The sequence below is a fragment of the Athene cunicularia genome (assembly GCF_003259725.1).
Source record: "Athene cunicularia isolate RWA chromosome 22 unlocalized genomic scaffold, athCun1 chr22_part1, whole genome shotgun sequence".
Lineage (NCBI taxonomy): Eukaryota > Metazoa > Chordata > Aves > Strigiformes > Strigidae > Athene > Athene cunicularia.
The window spans coordinates 319,247-339,716 of record NW_020799128.1 but is presented as its reverse complement, the minus strand read 5'-3'; the positions used below and the strand labels follow the sequence as shown (position 1 = coordinate 339,716).

The following is a 20,470-nucleotide window of genomic DNA, read 5'->3' as shown; positions in this document are numbered from 1 at the left end:
AGGCACAGACATTGATATTTCTCCTGTCTGAGAAAATACAAACTTCACGTGGTTTGCCACTTTGACTTTTGTGAAGCTGCTTCAAGTTTTGAAAGGTCTTTAAACTCAGATGTTGTTTACGTGAGAAAACAAAGAGGCCTCTGCACAGTGCTGTGTGAGTGCTGGAAGCAAAGCGCTGCTATGTTCATCCCTAAAGCTGCCGTGGTACGTGTTCAGTGTGCTCGCTGCACGGACGATGCTCTTAAAACCAGAGACTCCAGGCAGCTTGAGTTTTCGCCACAAGGTGGCATTCTTTGAGCTTTTTTTGCTCAGGAAAAATAAAACTTACCATCCTTAATAATAACAATAATAATTAAAGGGAGAAAAAAACCTCAAACCCTCCCTGTATTTTCTGAAGTCTGTGACAAAGCAAGATTTGTTAGGAGGCTGCTCCTTCTCTTGCAGAACAATGGTGCTGCTTTCAGAGAGCTGCAAGTGAGACAGGGTCAAGTCCCTTTAAAAAAAAAAAAGTGAAATACAGTATTGTGCATCTTGAAATCTGAAACCAAGAAACAGAAGTGCAAGGGAAACAAGGGGAAAGTCTTGCTATTCCTGAGGACAACTGTTGCAAGTCGACTTTTAAGGAATAAAATAGATATATATACACATTTAAAGGTCATTGAATGGCTTTTGTGGAGAAACCTGTGAAATAAAGGACCCTTGGAAGAAGAGATTTCTTTTTCTCCTCCTCTCTGGATATAATGGCCATTGCAAAGCGAAGCATCTTGAGATTTGGCTTCAAATATCTCTTCCTAGCAACTTTTATGCTAGCCTGTGATGGACAAGGTGGAAAGAGAGAGAATGGTGGTCCTGCCTGTTACGGAGGATTTGATTTGTATTTCATTCTAGACAAGTAAGTCAATTCTACTCTGTTCTTTCTCAGAGAAATCTTTCTCTAGGCATGAACTGGAATGCCACATGCCGATACCGTGTGGACGTTTTCTTTGGGGTTTGGTTTTGTAGAAATCGCTGTGTCCCGGAGGTACCTGTGAAACTCCTTACTACTCCGGTTTTGGTTTTGTTGGGGTAACTTTTTTGGTAGGTCTAGTATGTGATCCCATTGTGTTCTGTAAATTAAACTGTTACATATTTTGTTGTGGCTGATATAGAAGCTTTATTGTATACTTGACCCTGTAGTTTCTTAAAGGAGTGGTTGGGAGAAGGGCAGCACCCTGGTCACCTCTGGTTTCCCTGTACGAACCGTGCAGGCTGAGGCACTCATGAAAGCAGGGCTTGGAGATTTATTATTGCAGGCATTAATTCTGCAGCTGAAAACGTGGAGGAAATGCTCGTCTGCCTGGAGGTCTGCTTCTGCACTGCTTGCTCCTTAGCTCTGAACGTTCTAGAGCAGCCACTTGCAGGTGAAGACTGGGCTCTGCGAGGTGGCCGCTCCGTGTGAAAGGGTCTGATTTGGGCTGCTGAGATGGAAAGCAGCTAGAAAGCCTCATTTAAAGAGACCTTTATTGTCTCTATGCTGAGTCACATTTTCTTTGTTTTCTGTTAATCAAATGCATATTTTGACTGCTTAACTGTTTATACTGAAGATAACTTCCTACCTCAGCTTTTTCATCACCCGTTGTGATAGTGTCATCTTCTTGGCACTGGTAAATTTGCCTCTTTACAGACCTTCAGATTGTGGATGGAGCAATGTGGAATAGATATGTGCTGAGCTTTGGAAAGCTTCATATTGAAGCAATACAACAATTTGCAAAAATGTATAAAAAAGTACTAGCTAAAATGATTCTCCTAATTTTCTTGATTAAGAGCAGTTATTCTGAACCGAAGGTTTGGAAATACTGGAGAATATGCATGCCAGAGCCATGGTACTGACATTATTAACCGTAAATTTCAGAGACAGGAAAGTATTTGCAAGTTGCCAAAAGTGCTCGCAGATGAAGCTTTCTGACTGATCCTCTTGAGTGTTTTGCAGTAGCTCCCACATTCCATTAGTATAAATGAGCTGGAATTACATAACGCTTTATTACAAAATACTGGGTAAAATGTAAGACAGGGACACTGGATATGTTAGTATGCCAGTTGTCCCAATGCTCCAGGGGAAATTTTTTTTTTTTTTTTACTTTATTCAGTGGAAAGATCTATCTGTCTAATGCATTTTGTTGCTTTGGCTGTTCAGTTACTAGTTGGAACTAGTAGAATTTATTGCTACAAATGAAAAAAAACCAACAACAACAGAGCATGATTTGTACTGCAGACAATTTTGCAAACTGCGTTTTCCTGAAAGTTGAAGCAGAATCGAAGGGTTTCTCAAGTCTGATGGATGTGCTGTGTTATACCTCAGAGCTAACGTAATTTTAACAGCTACTTATTTCAAGGTCTGCGCTGTCCTGTTACAGAAACAGACTTTCTAGGCTTACTCAAGGGATGATGAATTTGGGTGGAAATATAAGCTTGGCACAAACCCTTAAGTAGGCAGGCTTACCTCAGTGTATGTATCAAGGTACCCAACAAATCCGGCTTTGACAGTTGCAGGAATCCTATTTCTGGCATTTTTTGGATGCAAAAATGAACAGGGTCTGATGTAAAAATGTCCTTGGTCTCTGGTGGAATTTGGGGGAGAGTTGTGGTGTTTAAGCAACTCAAGTGTACAACATGCTGTGGTCGTGATTGTTTAGCCTTTGAGGAGTCTCATGAGAGACCTACTGTAGGTTATCCCACATCCTTTGTCTTTATTTTATTCCTCAGTTGCTTTTCTGAAGTTCTAAAAAACTTGAGTCTCATTTAGCCTGAGTTTTCTGCCTTTTAATTGTTTAGAGAATGTTTTCGAAAATGCTGCTGAAGTCCTGAATGCAGAGAGAGGTGATACCTATAGAGGCCTTCAGGTAAACTATGAAACTATAATAATAGACTCAGGGCTCACTGCTTTTCTTTGAAATAGCTCTAAAAATGATTAAAAATTATAAAAAGTGATGAAGGACACCGAAGCAGAAGAGATTTAGATTCTGAAACATGTTACTTTCAGTTGTGGAAGAAAGCCATTAAAATATTAAGCAACCTACTTTCTGGGATCAAAGAAGTAATATCAAAATAACAAACACGGCCCTGGAAGTCGCCGGCTCTGGAGCCCTCTGCTGACCCTGTCGCCTCGGTGCCCGAGGTCCCTGCCGCACCCTGGCTGCGTGCTGCTCACCGGACACAGCCCAGCTGCTGCGCGGCTCGTGGTCCTCGTCGCAGCGCTGGCTCTTCACCTGTACTTCTGGGCACAAGAAGCCCTTCAAAGTGAACGTGTAACCCACTGGGGAAGGGGCTCGTGGTACAGGCTGTGCGCGTGCAGTCATGCTCTAGCTCCCTGCAACGTTCTCCGTAGGAGATTCCTGCAAACTTGCTGTGTGAACTGGTGAAGGGAAACCGGGTTTCGTCCAGCTGTCTGCTGACAGCTGGAGACATGACTCCCTGCAGATGGCATGCTCAGAGGACCCGAAGCGAATCTCCCATTTCTCATGGTCATGCAGCAGAGGAAAATCCAGTATCCAGTCATTCAGAAATAATCCTGTCATGCTACGCAGCCTTGATGAGCATGGAACACCCAGAACAAAAGCTCGAATGATATCATGTAGGCTTGCTAGGTTACAACAGCGTCCTTAGCCTCTGTGCATGGCTTTTATCACTTCGAAGCGTTGGCACACAGTTTAGGTAGCAGTAGAGAAGGCCTCATGCCGTGACCGTTGGACCTCAGACTAGCAGAGCTGTGTTCCAAAAGTGATGCAAAGACAACCCAGAGGACTGCGGTTCGAGTTGGGCAGACTCCTTGCCAAGTAAAGCTGAAGTTGTCACGCTGTTGTTGGTGCAGTGCTCCAGCTTTAGAGGAAACTATGGTTTGCCAGCTCTATTGAGAATCATTGCTTGACATGCAGCAAACTGAAAAGGACAAAAACAGCATTACAAACACCGAACTAGAAATTCTGAGCTGCCTGCCAGCAGGTTCACTGAAGGAATTGTGTTTACATGAATTAAGACTGGATTAATCCATTTCATTTGTGCTTCAATTGAAAAAAAAAAAAAAAAAAGGTGGAGAGAGCTACAACTCAAGCTGTATGTTATTTGATATTTAAGTTATATGCAGGATCTAGTCATCCGGGGTGCTGAGCATCTCAAAATGAAGGTCATTCCAAGCCAAGCCCAGTGTTGTGGAAGGTGAGGCCAGCTTATCTTGGGAGAATTTTTGTGAGAGCTGGTTCTAGATGGCACATCCCTTTGTGTCATTGTGGTGCTGAGCAGTTTCATGGATTGAAGCTCCCATAGGCTGAAGAGTAGCAAAACATATGCAGGAGATAGTGCCAAAGGATTTACAGCCTAGATGTGAGATAAGATACAGGGCCTTCATTAAGAAGGAAGAAGCAGTGAGACGTTGATAAAAAATGCAAATATTTGTTTTTTTCTGATGTCCACTTATTCTAAAAATATAATCCATGTGACTACTTAATAAAGACTACGAGCCACCCCCTAACTGACATGGTATCTAGTGCTGTAGTAGGGAAACACCCACCACAAGCACAGTTGGAATATTTAGAAGCAGCTCCCAGATTAATTTGTTTGCAGGTAGGGAGGAAGGAATAACAATGAGTAAGTCATCTCAGTAATCTTTTGCTGCATCCTCTGTATGTCAAAGGTGTTCTTTCCTATGCTCCTGCCTGTTGTGTGCAAATAGTAGGCATTTTATACCCATGTGCAGAAAACACGCAAGGAACTGTACATGTGTGAAAGAAAACTTGGCTCTAAAAGATCGTTGGCAATTAAGCAAGTAATCCAAGCTGTTTCCTGTGATCCCTTCGTTATTCAGCCAGACGGCTGATCTATTTTTAACCAGTTGTATTGAAGTGAAACTCCTGCTCTAGAGAGGCTAATAGTCGTTTCTTTGAATTGAGCTTTAGTAGCTGTAGTTACCATGACTTAAGTGGGACTAAATCCAGATTTACACTCAGTGTAGAAGCGCAGAGGGGCTGAAGTGGGATGGACAGCAGACAGACAGACACTGCACCACCAGGCAGGGAGACTGACCTGCGTGAACTGCTTCTGGCAGTCGTGACCCTTCGCCTGGGAAAGACGAGCCCTCCAACAGAGCTAACCGCAGGACCCTTACAGAGCTGACTAATGTTCCAGCCGCCCTCATCTGAAGAAATACAAGCCTTTAGCAGGCAATGGTAAAATTGAGTGTCTGCAGAAATAGATTCAAAATCAGCTCTGCTCTTTGGTGACCTAGTCAGTGATGCCTTGATTGTTTTTCTGGAATCACAGGCCTGAATCCAGAGCAATATATGTATTTTGTTTGGATGGCAGGCAGCTGCAAGTGTACAGGGGCATAGTTTTTCATTGGCTTTAGCATGAGGGTTGAGGGATGCTAGCAAGGTAGGGTACAGAAATTTGCTCTTTTTGCTTGTTGCCTGAAGGCACATAATTAACTGAAGTCTGTTGTAGGCATGCGATTGCAATGAGCCAAGTTAGTATGTGAAATCCTTGCCCATCAACACTTTTTTTTTAGCCAGTGATGAATCTAAGGTTAACTATTCCTTTGTAAAAGGGATGAGTGGGAGCTACCCTACATCCAGGATTAAGCGTGTGCTTGCAGCACTCTGCACTTTAGCTACTGCTTGATGGAAATCCAGCCCATGGTTACTTGTGATTAGTTGTTTATTACATACCCCTGCCAGCCAGGAGAGAAGGATGCTCTTGGGTTGTGATTGGGCTTAGAGTCTTATCCTGCTCTGAACTGGACCTTTATAGACCCCGTCACCTCAAATGTTTGACCGTCTCTCTGGTGAGCTGCCCTGTGTGAAGTGTGGCACAACACAGTAGTGTTTCATCAAAGAACTGCATCACCTCCCTAACACCTTTGTGTTATGTAGTGTTTTCAGAATAGCTCCTGAAGTATTTGGAAAGACAAAAGACACTTTTTGGCTCATTTGTGTTATTTTTAAAGAGCTCAGTAAAAAAGATGCTGCAAAACTTCTTGGGTCAATGCCACCTCTGACAGCTAGGAGTCTTCTTGAAGTTAGTCCAAAACTGTGGAAGTTTAAGGAGAATTTGGATCAACATCAGTCTCCGAATCAGTTGTCGTTATGTACTTCTGTCAGCTGCAGTGCATGTTACTGGTGTGAAAGCTGTATAAGTTTGTGGGCTTGATCCTGTTTTCTTCTAGTTTGTCAATTAAATAAAGCCATGGGTATTCTAAGAAGGTGCAATGACAGAAATGGAAATAAGGAGTCTAAAAAGTGCAAGAAAGACAAACTGTAAGAGGTTTGAGTTTCCGTGGCTTTGGGTTACAGTGCATCTTGTCACAGTGAGGGGGAGAAAAGCACCTGCTGGAGGGCAGCATTGAGGCAGAGCTCTCCATGTCTGGAACTGTGAGGCCACGGGGAGTATCCCTCTCACCCTTGCATTTAGATTAGATACACAAAATGCCAGCACAGTTGACCACAAAATGAATTATTCCCTTGTTAAAGGCATAATGGTTTACTTAGTCTTGATTTCCATGTATTGGGCTTTTCTCCAGCAAGAGAATTTGGCATCCTCATGATGAGCCTCTTCTTAAATTGCAAGTTTATAGCATTAACCATTCAGCTGCAAAATATTCAAGGTCTCAGAGTTATTCCAGCGCACCCAGGGTTGAGCTTTGTGTGTCTCTATTCTATCAGTTTGCGGTCTGGATGTAGGAAGGGTTAAGTTTCTTGTTTGAGAGCAAGTCCTGATGAATCTCACCCTTCATCTGTTATAAGACACTGATTTTGTCTGTGTGCTTTAATGAGTTTATCAAGACGCTTGCTATTGGTGTGTTAGTCTTCTCTGATACACATTTGCATGGAGAACAAGTAATGATTTCAAGTCCTGGTCTGATGAAAGGAAAGAGAGCCAAGAAGTAATTTAGCACTATTAGCATTTGCTTATAATCAAGTCTCCTCTGCAGCCTGTCCCTTACAGTCATGGACAAAGTGGGGGTACCTGTAAGGTTATCTCATTGCCGGGAAGGGTCCTCTCTGGGTGTCATCTAAGGTTGCCTTTGGACAGACTGGGCTCATATAGAGAAAAAATGGCTTAAGGTATCACGGAGCCAGGGGGTAAGGCCAGGTTTTTACTGAACAGCCATAAATGAAAACCAGGTGTGGGGAGAACAGGGAAGGAAATCTGTGTGACCTGCCCGATGTGGTTTGCGTGCTTGCTGTGCCGCTAGGAAGTGAAGTCATGCTCTTTGCAGCCTGGCCGGGGCTGCCCGCACCAGGTGTGCGGGGCCTGGGTGGGTCCGTTCATGGCTGTTCATTTGCGGTCCCGGATCTAAGGTGGAACAGAGGCGGGTCAGATGGCTTTTCTTCCTGTGAAGTCAAAAACCATTTTCTCAAAGGTTCATCTTTCCTTCCTCAGGCTGTAGATCAGTGAAGCTTCTGTTAAGGCTGGAATGGTTATTTCCCCTAGAAATATTTTTAGTTGTAAATAATTAATTATTTAAGTGATGACATTTTCTAACACTAGGAAGGAATTTTTTCCCAATATTAATATTGAAGTGTTTATGCCAGAGGGGGCATTTAGTGCTGAAAGATTCTGATTAACCTAATTTTTTCTTGGTTCTTACAACATAAAGCAGAAATATCAAATCCCATTATAGCCCATGGTTTATTTTTCCGAGGAGTGAAATGAGTTTGTTTTGCCTTTAACTGAGGTGTGAAAGGATTAGCCAGAACAGTCAAGACGTGGACCAAAGGTGTTTTACTTTTCAAAGTCTCTAGGACAGTGGAAATGCTAGAGTAGTTTAATAATCTGTTCCTCTAACTGCGTTTTATTCTCAAAATACACTTGAGCTAAAAGCTCTGCATAATGGTATGGCAAGTGAGTTGGTGGAATTAATCTAAAATACTGTGCAGAGACAGGTCTTTGCTCAGGGTTTATTTGTTTAAGGCTGTGCTAAAGATCTAGTTTAACTGCCGAACGTTATTGCCAAGCGTAGCCTCAAACACTTGCATGGAGTATAAATTATTCTTGCTTTTCAAAGTTAAGTAGGAAATGTCATTTGTAGTTTAATATATCTTCAAAGGAAGAATATGGACAGTGGGTGTTAAAACAAACAAACAAAACAAAACAAAACAAAAGGTAGCTGAGCAATGTGTAACAAAACTTCAGGCTGGGAAATCTACAAGAGCAGCAATTAAACTAATGTCTCCTGTAACAATTGTCTCCCTAGATCAGGAAGTGTCCTGCACCATTGGAATGAAATATATCATTTTGTGGAACATTTGGCCCGCAAGTTCATAAGGTAAGACGTGCAGCTTTGCAGGTAGCCAAGCGAGGAGGGGCTGCGTGCCAGCGGCTAGGAGACCCACTCTGCATTGCCATCAAGGAGCGCCTGCTGGTGCCAGTCCCCTGGTGGGGAGTTTGTCATGCTTTCCTCAGATCATCCCACTGACTGCTTTTCCCCAGATTTCTGTCATGCAGCAAATAGGAGTAGATAAGCTAATTGTTCCCTTTTTTCCTGTCTGACTTCCATGGGTCAAACTGTATTTTTGTGGGGAAGGAATTTTCTTGTTTGACGTGCCTCAGGTACAGAAGTTTGGGTCTGCAGGGAAAGGCCTGAGACTGTAGCTTTCAGGTGCTGAATGTCTTGAGATGGGATGAAAATCCCTCAGGCCAGCGGGGAATGTGTTATGATAAACATAATTAACTTTCCTGCATCTCCATGGTGATACCAGGGCACATTTAAGCCTTTCTTGCTTTAGCAATGGTCAGGTCACAATGCAGGTGCGATTTACATCTTTTAGCAGGATTCCTCATGGTTTGCCTTGACTAGGGAGGCCCAGGGCAAACCACCTTCTGCTGCTCAGTCCTGTCTTTCATCCTATTCAGTTATAATCTAGATAACAATACGCGCTCCCTGCGTGTTTTGTGCTGTGTACACAGGAAGCTCTGCTCTGGACCACCAAACTAATTTACTTTTTTCCTCCCCTTCTCCAGCCCTCAGCTGAGGATGTCCTTCATCGTTTTTTCAACTAGAGGGTCAATTCTAATGAGGTTAACAGAAGACAGGTAAGAAGAGGTTTAAAGGTGTACAGCAGCTTTTGTGTCCTTGTAGCTTCCTTCACCTTCCTTGCTTGACGATTTCCAGTCCCCTATGAGCAGTGTTGTGTCACCTTTGTGCTTCTCAGTTTGTTTGAATCATCTGCCCATTTTCACTCATTCTGCTAGAAAGCATTCAGGCCTCTTAAGGCAGTGTTTGCCTTCTTAATTTTTAACTTCTAAATGTCTTTCTGTCAGCAATTAGGGTTTTAACTCAAACTGCTTTCATGGAGGGCATCTATGTTCCCTTTGAAACATCCTTAGGGAGTTTCTTCTGCAAACAAATAGATGAAACTCCCTTCCCATAAAAACAAACTTAAAAGCTGTTAGTGATACCCATACTCTTGAGGTGAACATGATTTCTTAGGAGATCTGAAGATATGTTACAGGCAAATGGTGCTTAGGACAGATTATTTTTTGGCAACGACAGTTTGGGTGCCATGTTTCTGAAGCGTGTTCCTGTCATTCCCTTGTAGATACCCAAGTTACTCCCAGTAAAACCTATGGGATGGATTTTGGTTTTTACTCTGTCTTCAAGGAGAACTGGATGAGGTCCTTTAATCGCTCTTGCTTCCTCTGTTAACTTCATTGCCACGTGGAGCAAAAATATATGTAACACATGTGAAGGCTGTGTAAGTCAGCATGTGTTTTACATATTGCCTGTCTATGAAATTGCATACCAGAGCAACTACTATAGAGGAATGAATAGGAAACTGGCCACTTTCCTAAAGACCAGTCCACATACATACCAACCTTGAAAAATGTCATTAAAACCAGCCAGTCTAAGCATTTCTTGCTACTTACTGCAACAATAAGTATAAAGGGAATTAACCATATCTAACTTGGTGCTAGGGAAAGCCTGTTCCCTGCGTCTTTCTGTCTCCCATCCTGTGGAGCACGCCCCATTGCAAAGATCTCTAGTCTGCTAAAGCTCTAAGCTGGGAGTGTTTCCCATGTGGTAATATATTTCGTGTTTATCCAGCTGTCCTAGAAATGTTGACTGGGAACAGGATATTGATATGGTATTAGTCTAAAGGCCAGCTGACTGGAGAGCTGCTGGTTTTTATTGGAGGACCGACGAACAAGGTGTGAGCTTCCTGGTTCTTTCTTAATGGCGTAGTGGCAAAACCTCTTCTACATTGCCCATGCCTCCATGTGGTGTTTTAGCATCTGGATGTGAAGATTAAGGGTGCTTAGCATCCCTTTTGGAAAAACTGTGCGTCTAATGGGCCTGGGCTGCCATATTTTAAAGACCTTTGCTGCCTATTTTAAAATTTCAGTGTTCATGTTTGAAAAATAGAAACGCTCTTGATTTTATATTCACCTTTGGCTTGGTATGTGCATGTGTAGCTGAACAGAGGAGATAGCCCACCTAGCCCACCTGTGACATACAGCTCTGTGCCTAACTAGTTCAGGATATCGCAGGTACAGGATGAGTTCTTGAATGTTTGATAGTTCAGCCTATTTCAAAAGCAGATACTCCTTTCTCCCTGTGGGAGCTGCTGCTCTGTAGACTGGATAACACCGAGGCACTGCTGCAGTCAGCCTCATAAACGTGACACAGAGTACGTGATGATCACACAAACTGGATTTTCTGAAGTAGTTAAATGCAGGGACAAAACTGACTCCTGGCATTCAGTCTTGCAGTGTCAGTGGGGTCCTGCATGCAGTGACTTAATCTGTTTCCCATGAAGAGTGTATAGTTTGCTCAGAGATGCACCCCACACACTGCAGGGTTTTATCTTGGTATTAAAGACTTCTGGCCTGTACTTAGCCTCCAGAGTTTGGTGTCTGTAACTCAGTGGAATGACAAGTGGGTGCCTGCCCCATTTAGCCTGCAGTTATCTGTCACTGCCTGGGATTTCTGAAAAAAATTAAAACAGATACCCTGAATCATAATGAGCTATTGGGAAATGCTTTAATCTTCAAGTCAGTTTGGACAGGAACTGAAGGTGTAATGTCCAAATAAACCGGAGTTGCTGGGGTGGCTTGAGATTGTGTCATTTTCTGTGACGGTTTGATTACATTTGTATAGTCAAGTCAGCAAGTGTGAGTGAAGTGAGCTGGGTGCAAGTCAGCTGCTCTGCTTCTGCAGCAGAGCTTTGACCAGGGTTACACAGGGAATATTTACTTCGAAAGACACGTATGGGTATTGACCTAGGAGATGCTGCTGTTGCGATGCTTCCCCCAGGCTGTGGGAATACTGGGAGCACATCTGCTCTATTTTCCACTTCCTTAGGACGGTACCTACCCAGACTTTCCCTTAGCCTATGACATAGCCTTAGCCCATGTAAACAGTGGGTTAACTCTTCCCCGCCCTCACCCCCTCTCTCTGGTTCTGCCATGCATGTCTTCGCCTGGATATCAGCTCCTGATAAATCTGATCTTGGATCTAACAATGCATCTGCATTCGTTCCAGGGAGCAGATACGCCAGGGGCTAGAGGAGCTGCAGAAAGTCCTTCCGGGAGGCGACACGTACATGCATGAAGGATTTGAAAGGGTAACTAGATTCATGCTATAGTGCCTCTAAACTGTGACTGGGTGCTCCTTGGGAAATGGTAAACAAAGGAATCCGATTAATAATTCTCTGGTAGGTAAGTGGGGCTATTTCCCTTTCAGCAGTAGGTACGCTGAAGCGTAGGCCTTCAGTGCCGGCGCTGGTACAAGGGAACTGCAAACCTTAGTACTTATCTTTGGTTTGGCCTTCAGCTTTTATGGGGGGAGCTGCCTTCTCAGTTTAGGAACAAGGCAGAAGGCTGTGGGGTTGCAATCCCTTATGGAACCGTGTGATGTAGGGTGGGAAGCTGTCTGGAGTCCTGTATGGGTGCTGTAGTAGGCTTGTTAGGGTTGGGTGGGGGCTGAGGCCATGACCCTCGCCTGTTCTCCCTGGTGGATAAAGAATGGTCTGCAGAAGTTATGGCCTGCTCTGATCTTCTCCTTCTGTATATTTTACAAGCTCAGGAGTTTTTCTAGACCTGAACTCCTAAACCCCCTCCCACTTCTGTGCTACATGTACATTTGGGAGGATTGTTGAACTGTCTGCTTATTGAAAGTGCATGGGAACACACAGCAAAAATTCAATTAACCTGACAGAGGTGCTGGCTCCTAACTAGGATTCCAGAACCAAATCCCAGCTTGGTGACTTAAGAAACTTTGCAGGAGGAGTCCAAAAAAACCAAAGTTAAATTCAGAACAGAAATAAAATTCATCAGCCAAATATGCTCAGGGTTGTCTACTTTTAAATTTTGAACTGATGCACACTGAAGCGTTTGCCCTTCTACCTTGCAGAATATGCATGTGCATAGTTCAAGTGGGAGGTACAAGTGTAATTAGTTTATTTGCTATTGAAGTAGTTGATCTAGACGTGCTGGGGAATATTTATCATGGACCTAGGATGTTTCTCAAGGAGGAAGGTATAGAAGAATAGTGGGAGACTACAATATTATTGGCCAATGGCCTTAGGGTTGGTTTGACTGAGTTATGCTGTAGATAAGACCTTGAAGTAAAGCAGTCAAAACCATAGGCAAGAGACTGGTTCTGTGAAGCCGGTGTCTCTGAAAGCAGAGTTTGAGTGCAGAATGCAAACGTTACCATCCTCGCTGCCATCTTCTCTTTCTTTCTGGTGCATGTGTAGATGCACACGAAGTATTATTATTCATCTATTGCTAATAATCTTCTGATTTAATTTCAGGCAAGTGAACAGATTTACTATGAAAATGTTCACGGTGAGAGACTTTCTTGATCCATTGAATATTTTTTTTCTCTTTGTTTTTGACTAATTACTAATAGATTTGAAATGCAGCTTCACTGGGGCAAAGGTGGGGGGTGGCTCCTGTTCTTACAGGAACACAATGTTAATCAGGGCAGTTTTTCCTGGAAAAGAAAAAGAACAGGTGGAGCTTTAAGGATCCAGAGCTGGAATGAATGTGTTTCAGGCCAAAAGTGAGAAGCCAGACTGACTGAAGGTGCCCACCCTTACCAAAACTGTCTGGTACCTTATCTTGTTCTTTTTGATTGAGGACTCAGGTAACCATTTCTTCTTCCTGCTGAAACATGAGTACGAAAGCAGAGGTGCTGTTAAAGTGTTTTTGGTTTGGTTTTTTTTTTCAATAAGCAATTATTAAATCCAGTAGTAAGTTCAGACAATTGCAAAATGTTTGTCCTTTCCTTGTAATTATTCTAAAAACTTTCTGCACTGCCAAGCCTGAAGTAGAGCTAACTACAAACATTGCTTCTTGGAAACCGAAAAGACAGGCGACCGGGTGTTTGAGTACAAAGCCGGTCCTAATGGTTCTGCAGGGCCACTAGTGAATAAAATGAAGTAGTGACTAAGTCTGCACAGCTTTGGGACTCACCTGTAAAATACGGCTGCAGCAGAATGGAATAGCTAACTGGAACACTTCTATTTGGGACTGATAATGCTTTGACATGCTGGCATACATACTGCAGTAAACAGGTTGCCACCGTATGCAAGAAGCAGTGGGCAACTGGGTCCTCAAGTCTGAATGTAGGCCTGTGTATTTTGTCTCCGTTAGTCCCGTGTGTTTGTCCTCACTCCACTGAGAGGAGTGCTTCTACCACCTGCAGTAGGTCCAAAGGCTCCTGCAGTACTCAGTGGAGGGAGAAAGGCAGCTTTGGAGGTCATTTGGGCTCCTAAAGTTGTAGAAGTGCTGGCTTCTCTCCATTTCCTACAGAACAAGCCTAGGCACTTGAGTCGGGCGTCTGGAACATGAATGGCCCTGCACGGTGCTTATTGTTTGTCAAGCACTCGACTTTCTTACTGCATCACGTCATTTAAAATCGGGGATTTCTAAGTGGCACCAAGAAAATTAGGCACTGGATCTCTGTTCTGCAGTAATTGTTGTTGCTTGTTTGGGTTTTTGTCTCTTCAGCAACGGCTTGTTACAGGCACGACTACTTGTAATGCCAGGAAACTGCCCTAGATGGCTGAAGAAATTTAAAGGTTGATAATTTACACATCTTGACATAATTAGTCTTTATCTTTCCATACCCGTGGTTGTGCAAGATGTACCTACAGAGCTCCTGCAGATCTGCAGCAAGTCTGTTGTCAGAAATATGAGTTAATCGTATTTGGCCGTTCCCGAAACTGAATACAAATTTGTAAAACCCAAGCTACGATAAGTACAAGGGGAAGGCTGCAAGGTTAAACCATGTGGCTGAAATATGTTACATAGAAAGGTTGAACATTTCAGGCCCTTTTTCTACCATATCTGCTAAAATCCCAATTGAGCTTTTTATTACAAGCTGAAAAAAAATCTCCAAATTTTTTGAATTGACAGCATTAATAGCATCAGGAAAAAACTGGGAATGCTTTGCATTGTTTTTTTGATGGCTGCAGTCTAATCTACTAGTCTGAAATATTGAAATAGTTATGAGGGGCTGTCAATTAAAAATCATTGACACATCAAAGGAGTGTGGTATAAAACTGGTATTGAAGGCATGTGCCTGAGGGGAAAAGATGTGCAGAAATTCATGTCTTCTGAAAACTGGTTGACTGAAGGGAGGTAAGGACATGAGCTTGATGTCCACTCTTTCTGGTCCTTTTAAGAGTGCTAACAGGTCGCTAGCAGGATGTTTTCTAGGCTGGTTTAACAAAGACAACTCAAAAACAAGGGACTAAAGAAGTTTGTGTATTTAGGTTACAGAACTGCAAGTGTCATCATTGCATTGACAGATGGAGAACTCCATGAAGACCTATTTTTCTACTCTGAGAGGGAGGTAAGTGTCTTACACCTTTTTAGCCGGAGAGACAGTGAAATGTCTGGGCTTGCTGTTTTGAAGGCAAAAGATAGGGAAAACCTTTTTTTTCCTAGTAACAAAACTTCCTTTTGCTATTTAGGCATGAATCTTAAGGATAAACGTTAACAGCAGCAATGCTTCTGACTCATCAAAACGGAGACAGTTCATAGGAGAGGAGGGAGGTTTAAATTTGCAGTTAAAAAAAAAAAAAACAAAATGAATACAGAGGAAGGAAAGGTTCCCAGCTAAAAAGCTTCAGTATTTACTGGATTGCTCTGGGAAATACCTGAATCTTTTCACTTTGCTTTTTGTGGAAGAAGAAAAGTCAAAGACCACAGAAAGAGGATGACTGTTGTTGCTGTAATTTTCTGTCACATCAGAAAGCCTTTTGGATGATCAAATCCAAAATTTCCACAAATGTTGCCAAGATTCAATATGTATTCTCAAATCCCTCATTCAATTACCGTATTGTGCAAAATGGCAGACAAACAGTAGGTTGAGCACTTGAGAGCTTTTGCTGTATAGTGTTCCTTTTGATAGTCATCTCTGAAGAGATGAACTAATTTTCACTTGTCAGTCAAATTAAGATGACCTAAACTTGGAAGATGGTGTTGTTACATGAATTTGCTATGGGCAGAATTTTCCCTCTCGGTCTGTCCAAAGTGCAGCTTTAAATCCAATAACAACAAAAAGAATGGTTTTGTAGAATAAATCCAATATTGCTACAGCACAAACAAATGGCAAGACTCTACAGTTTCCCTCCTTACCGTTCATCTCCTTTTCTTCTCTTCTGAAATCAAAAATCCACAAAAAACCCAAGTTTATTTTTAGAGGTGAATGAACAAGTTGAGAGGTCAGAAGCGTTATGTTTGTTTTGGTTTGGGGAGGAACAGTTAGTGAGCTAGTAGAATGGAGATCCTGAACTCAGCTCTTACACTGAGTTGCTTCATTTTTTGGGTTTGTTTCTCAGTGTAAAACTGGAGTGATGTTTTTCTCGTAAAGCACTTTGCCATCTAACAAATGGAACTGCTGCAGTCTTCTGATATAATCTGACTTGATACCTTTCTTTTCTGGGAATGGGTCTTTGCTCAGGTGTTCCTGTTCTAATGAAATATGATTAAATGACTTAATTCATACTTACGCAGGCAAGAGCATTTAGAACAGTTGCTTTTTGAATAGTAAATGCAACTTCATCTGCGTGTCAATGAAACAGCCTGGCAAAATGGAACCCCTCATGAGTCTGAGATGCTGTGTAAATCGTGGGAGCATACAGTTTTGTACCGGATGGAATGAAATGTCTCTTCACCTACGGATGTCACGAGTCCAGGCACACGTCTGAAATAGCAAATATCAAAACACTTTAGGTTACTATTATACTGGGATGTGTCCTAAATGCTGAAAAGAAAATGGATTTAGTTGGTCTTACACCTGTTGGACAGACTAATGTTAGGAAGTTGGAGTAGCTAGGAAGGTCAGATAATTAGGTTTTAAAAAACCATCAAATACCTTGGGTTTTGTTTTACTAAACAGATAGCTACTCTAGTAGCACATAAAAACGTGGTTTTGCGGAATAGAGAGGAAAGTTTTTAAAGCTGTCATTTGACACCGCCCCGTCCATAACCCCGCTCATTTTATAAAGACTAAATTTATGATCAAGACCTTTCAGAAACCTGCATCCCATCACATCTGCATCCATCTCACCCTACCTTTCCTTGTTCCAGGCTAATCGGTCGCGTGACCTGGGAGCAACAGTATATTGTGTTGGTGTGAAAGACTTCAATGAGACCCAGGTAAGTGAGGCGCTCTCTTCAGCATGCACCTTTGCCAAGTACCTCAGTATACAAGAGGCACACGCTTCTGAATCACTTTGTCAGGACTTCTCAAGTGGTCTTCCTCTCCTTCTGCTGACTGTTTGACAGTCTAAAGTGACTGCCTGAAGTGTCTTGGTCTGGGTGTTGGGTTTAAGCCCCTTTTTCTGTCTAAATCACTGCATGCAGAGAATGGTCCCTCTGCACACCGTGATGATGCTTGCGAATGGTAGAGAAAAGCAGAGAAAGGGACACATGAAGAACAGCAAATCAATCTGGCTTAAGTTGTAGGCAGAAGAAGGTTCTGGGGACTTCTTTTTCCCATAAAATTGAGGTATTGCCATATAACACTTCAGTTTCAGTCCAGCTTTGATTTCACGGGAAAACTATGCTGTAAAAAGCAAACAGCTTCATTAGTGACACTAATGTTTTACAGTGCTTTCCCATTTGATAGTCTGACTTATGTTACTATGTCCATGAATTACATTTCACACCAAGTGCAACGGTTGACATATTTTTGTAACATGAGCAAGCCACTTGTACAGCCCCTGTGTGGAGCGCTGAAAGCTGGAGCTTTTCCAGGTTTTCAGCTTTCTAACAAAGCTTCAAACTGACTCAAAAGGAGTCAAAACAAGCTTGGATTAGAACAATCTCCTCTGAATCAAAACCAGTGTAACCCTTAGAGTAAGTCATAGAACAAGCAAGGAAGGAATAAAAATGGCAGAGACTAGATCTGGAGTAGTAGACCTCAGACAGCTGCTACTTGAAGTAATTTAGATGCTGAAGAAATTAACTGGAATTAGATGACTCTGAAGTCCCAGAATGCACCAGGAGGAGGACTGTGGGGAATGAGCTGAAGAAACTGTAAACATCCTGGTTGACAGAAGCTGCTGTATCCTGGCCAGCAAGCACTAGGCTGCTTTACTGCCCTTCTCGAGGCAGGCAGAGGAAAGTTGCCTGGAGTATTTCTCTGGATGCAAACCAGGAGGTTGGCAGTTTGGTGTTTTGCTGGAGAAGAGGGAGCTCTGAGTGACATGAGCTGGAAAGGTGGAGCCAGTGGGGTTTAGGGAGGAATGTGTGGCTAGTCTGCTGCCTCCAATTTGCAGTGCTACAGGAAACGCCAGAGAGGCCTGCTGGGTTGATGTTACCTCTGCCATGGGAGAGAATTACTATAACAAACGTTGGCCTTGCAGCAGTAAAACTTGATTCTGCTCCAGCAGATGCATGGAGAGCTCATTACTTCTGAATTGGGCTTATATTTTTGCCTTAACCCTTAGCAGGCTATTGACAAGTGAACCTGCATGTAGCTCTTTACCAGTGATGTCCTGGTTCCCCTCACCTTAGCACTGCCTCATGAATGGCCCAGTTCCTTGCTGTGTAGGCTTCTAAATGCTCTTCTGCTCTCTTTTCCCCACCACTTAGAAAATATGTCCTGTTACAGCTCCCTGCTTTCTTCTTCTTGGCTCTTTAATGGCTGAGCCTAGGAGAAACAGTCAAATCTCTGTCCTGACAGCTAAGGTGAATCAGGCCTGTATCTCCAGATGGGGCATGATTTGCATTAGTCTTCTCTATATGTGAAAATACTGATTCATTTGGATTACTTCCCTGGTTTAAATTATGTATGTGCTGAAGTGTTTTGCTGCATTAGCGGCCTGTCATGTTAATGCTGTGGCCTCTTTTGGTTGGGGACTTTCTGTGCTCGGTGATTTACAGTCACATGGGAGGCAGTTTTTACAATAAAGATCATTAGGCTCTGGGCATCGGTGAGAGCCACGTTCTGTCTTGTCTTCAGAGTTAAGGGAAGCCATTTCTGATTCCCAGTATAGAGCTTTCTAAGAGCAATCAGGCGAAACAGATAAACTTTTCAATGCTTGGCAAACTAGAAGGCAGTAGCAATCCGTACAGAGTACTTGGAGTGTTTGGGGTTTTTCACTTGCAAGTGGATGAGTCTGGAGAAGTCTTAATTTTCTGCCTGCTGGCTAATTTATGTCATTCTTTGCATTTCTGTTTTATTTACTTTTACCGCTCTGTCAGCTGGCTAGAATTGCCGACAGCAAAGATCATGTCTTTCCAGTGAATGATGGTTTTGAAGCCCTTCAGGGGATCATAGACTCTGTAAGTATTTTTAATCATGTGTTCGCATGTGTGCGTGTTTGTTTGTGATAGCTTGCACAGTTGAAGGTTTCGTTTTCCTGTATTCACAAGGACCTGCTGACTGCTAATAAATCACTGAAACATTCTTTCCGAAGAAACTGATCTCTGTACTAATATTGCGACCTCATGGTAGAGTTTATCAACAGGTCACAATACAGGAAGCTTTGAGCCCAAATATTGTCTTTGTATGTCTCCCTCCCTGATGGGAAGTAACTGGTTGAATGGTCTAGGCACATGGTGGCAGTTTATAAAATGGCTGCCACAGGCTGGGACAGCAGAGATGTGTTAGAGAAGTTCTGTGTGAAGGGATTAGGGCACTCTTTGACCTCTTTCTTTCTGCTTAATTGCATCCTTTCTGTCCTGATGGATGCGCTGCACGGCTCACCTGTTTGGAATGGGAGAAGGGATCCTGCTCTGTACGCCAAAATCCCCAAAACTCAGCTTTCTACATTCAGCCTCCTGACAAATGGGCTCTATTTTTTTCCCCTCCAGACCTGGGTTTCCCGATTCAGATTGATCAGCTCCTGGCATTTCCTCTAAGGGCTGGGTGCAGCATTTAAGAGCTGACCTGTTCTTGAGTGGCTGGGATAAGAGCTAGTAGTTCAGCTGACAGAGGGAGGGCATAGATTAATTCCTTTCCCATGGCTTGCCATACAAATCATGCAAATGGCTTTGCGGTCTTTAGTGGCAAATAAGGACATCTCATGAGTCATCCCTATTTCTAGCTCTAAAACTCTGAGTGGCTTAATACTGTCCCACCTAGGACCAACTCCCTTGCCTGAGCAGGAAAGGCAATATGTGAGAGGATGTGTGTGCCATTTTCCTTGTAAGTGTGAAATGTGCCAAGCGGTCACTAGGAAGCACTAGGTTTTCAGATAGCTTTCAGTATTCGTCTGTTCCCTTTGCTCAGTCATATCCCATAACTGTTCTAACCAGACTGATTCCCATGGCCACAAAGAAGGATGGGAATCCTTCTAAGGACACGTGTTTTCTTCGTTTTGGTATAGGCTCTTTAGCTGATAAAACACAGATGAAATACACAACTTGAAGCTAGGGAGGGTAGGTTCACCAGGGGGTCTCAGATTTCTGTGTTTCCAGTGGCTACACACTATTCTGACCATGTAGTACCAAGCAGAACCGTTCCCTCAGCACAGGCTCAATTTTCCCTGGTGCTCTGGCCTGTAGATTGAATACAGCGTCTTGCTTATTGGTTTTCCTGGCACTGTCCAAGTGTGAGACTACTGCCTCAATTCTCTTGGACAATCAGGTGTTGCAGGTCATTTAAGAAAGCAACAAAACAACAAAACTCCCTGGTTTGCTTCTCAGCCCTGCATTCCCGATGGAAAACTGACTGAGCCAGCACTGTGCTCTGGCAACCCAGAAAGCCACCGGTGTGTGCTGGGCAAGTGTGGCCAGCAGGTCGAGGGGGGAGATTGTCCCCCTCTGCTCTGCTCTTGGGAGACCCCCCTGCAGCTCTGGGGGCACCAGCAGCAGAAGGACACGGACCTGCTCGAGCGGGGCCAGAGGAGGCCACGGAGATGCTGGGGGGGCTGGAGCCCCCCTGTGAGGACAGGCTGGGAGAGTTGGGGGGTTCAGCTGGAGGAGAGAAGGCTCCGGGGAGACCTTAGAGCGGCCCCCAGGGCTGAAAGGGGAT

The 20,470-nt window shown here is 43.3% G+C and overlaps 1 protein-coding gene across 1 annotated transcript in view; it reads left to right on the top strand.

Annotated features, from left to right (window-relative positions):
- The first annotated feature begins 412 nt into the window (after positions 1–412).
- Positions 413–20,470, top strand: part of ANTXR1 (ANTXR cell adhesion molecule 1) — a 105,397-nt gene continuing 85,339 nt past the window's right edge. Inside the window, exons 1-8 of the mRNA XM_026863116.1 lie at positions 413–892; positions 8,225–8,296; positions 8,992–9,063; positions 11,513–11,594; positions 12,786–12,819; positions 14,754–14,833; positions 16,576–16,644; positions 18,697–18,777. Coding sequence (XP_026718917.1) covers positions 741–892; positions 8,225–8,296; positions 8,992–9,063; positions 11,513–11,594; positions 12,786–12,819; positions 14,754–14,833; positions 16,576–16,644; positions 18,697–18,777 — 642 coding nt within the window. The 5' untranslated portion in view covers positions 413–740. The remainder of the gene's footprint in view (positions 893–8,224; positions 8,297–8,991; positions 9,064–11,512; positions 11,595–12,785; positions 12,820–14,753; positions 14,834–16,575; positions 16,645–18,696; positions 18,778–20,470) is intronic.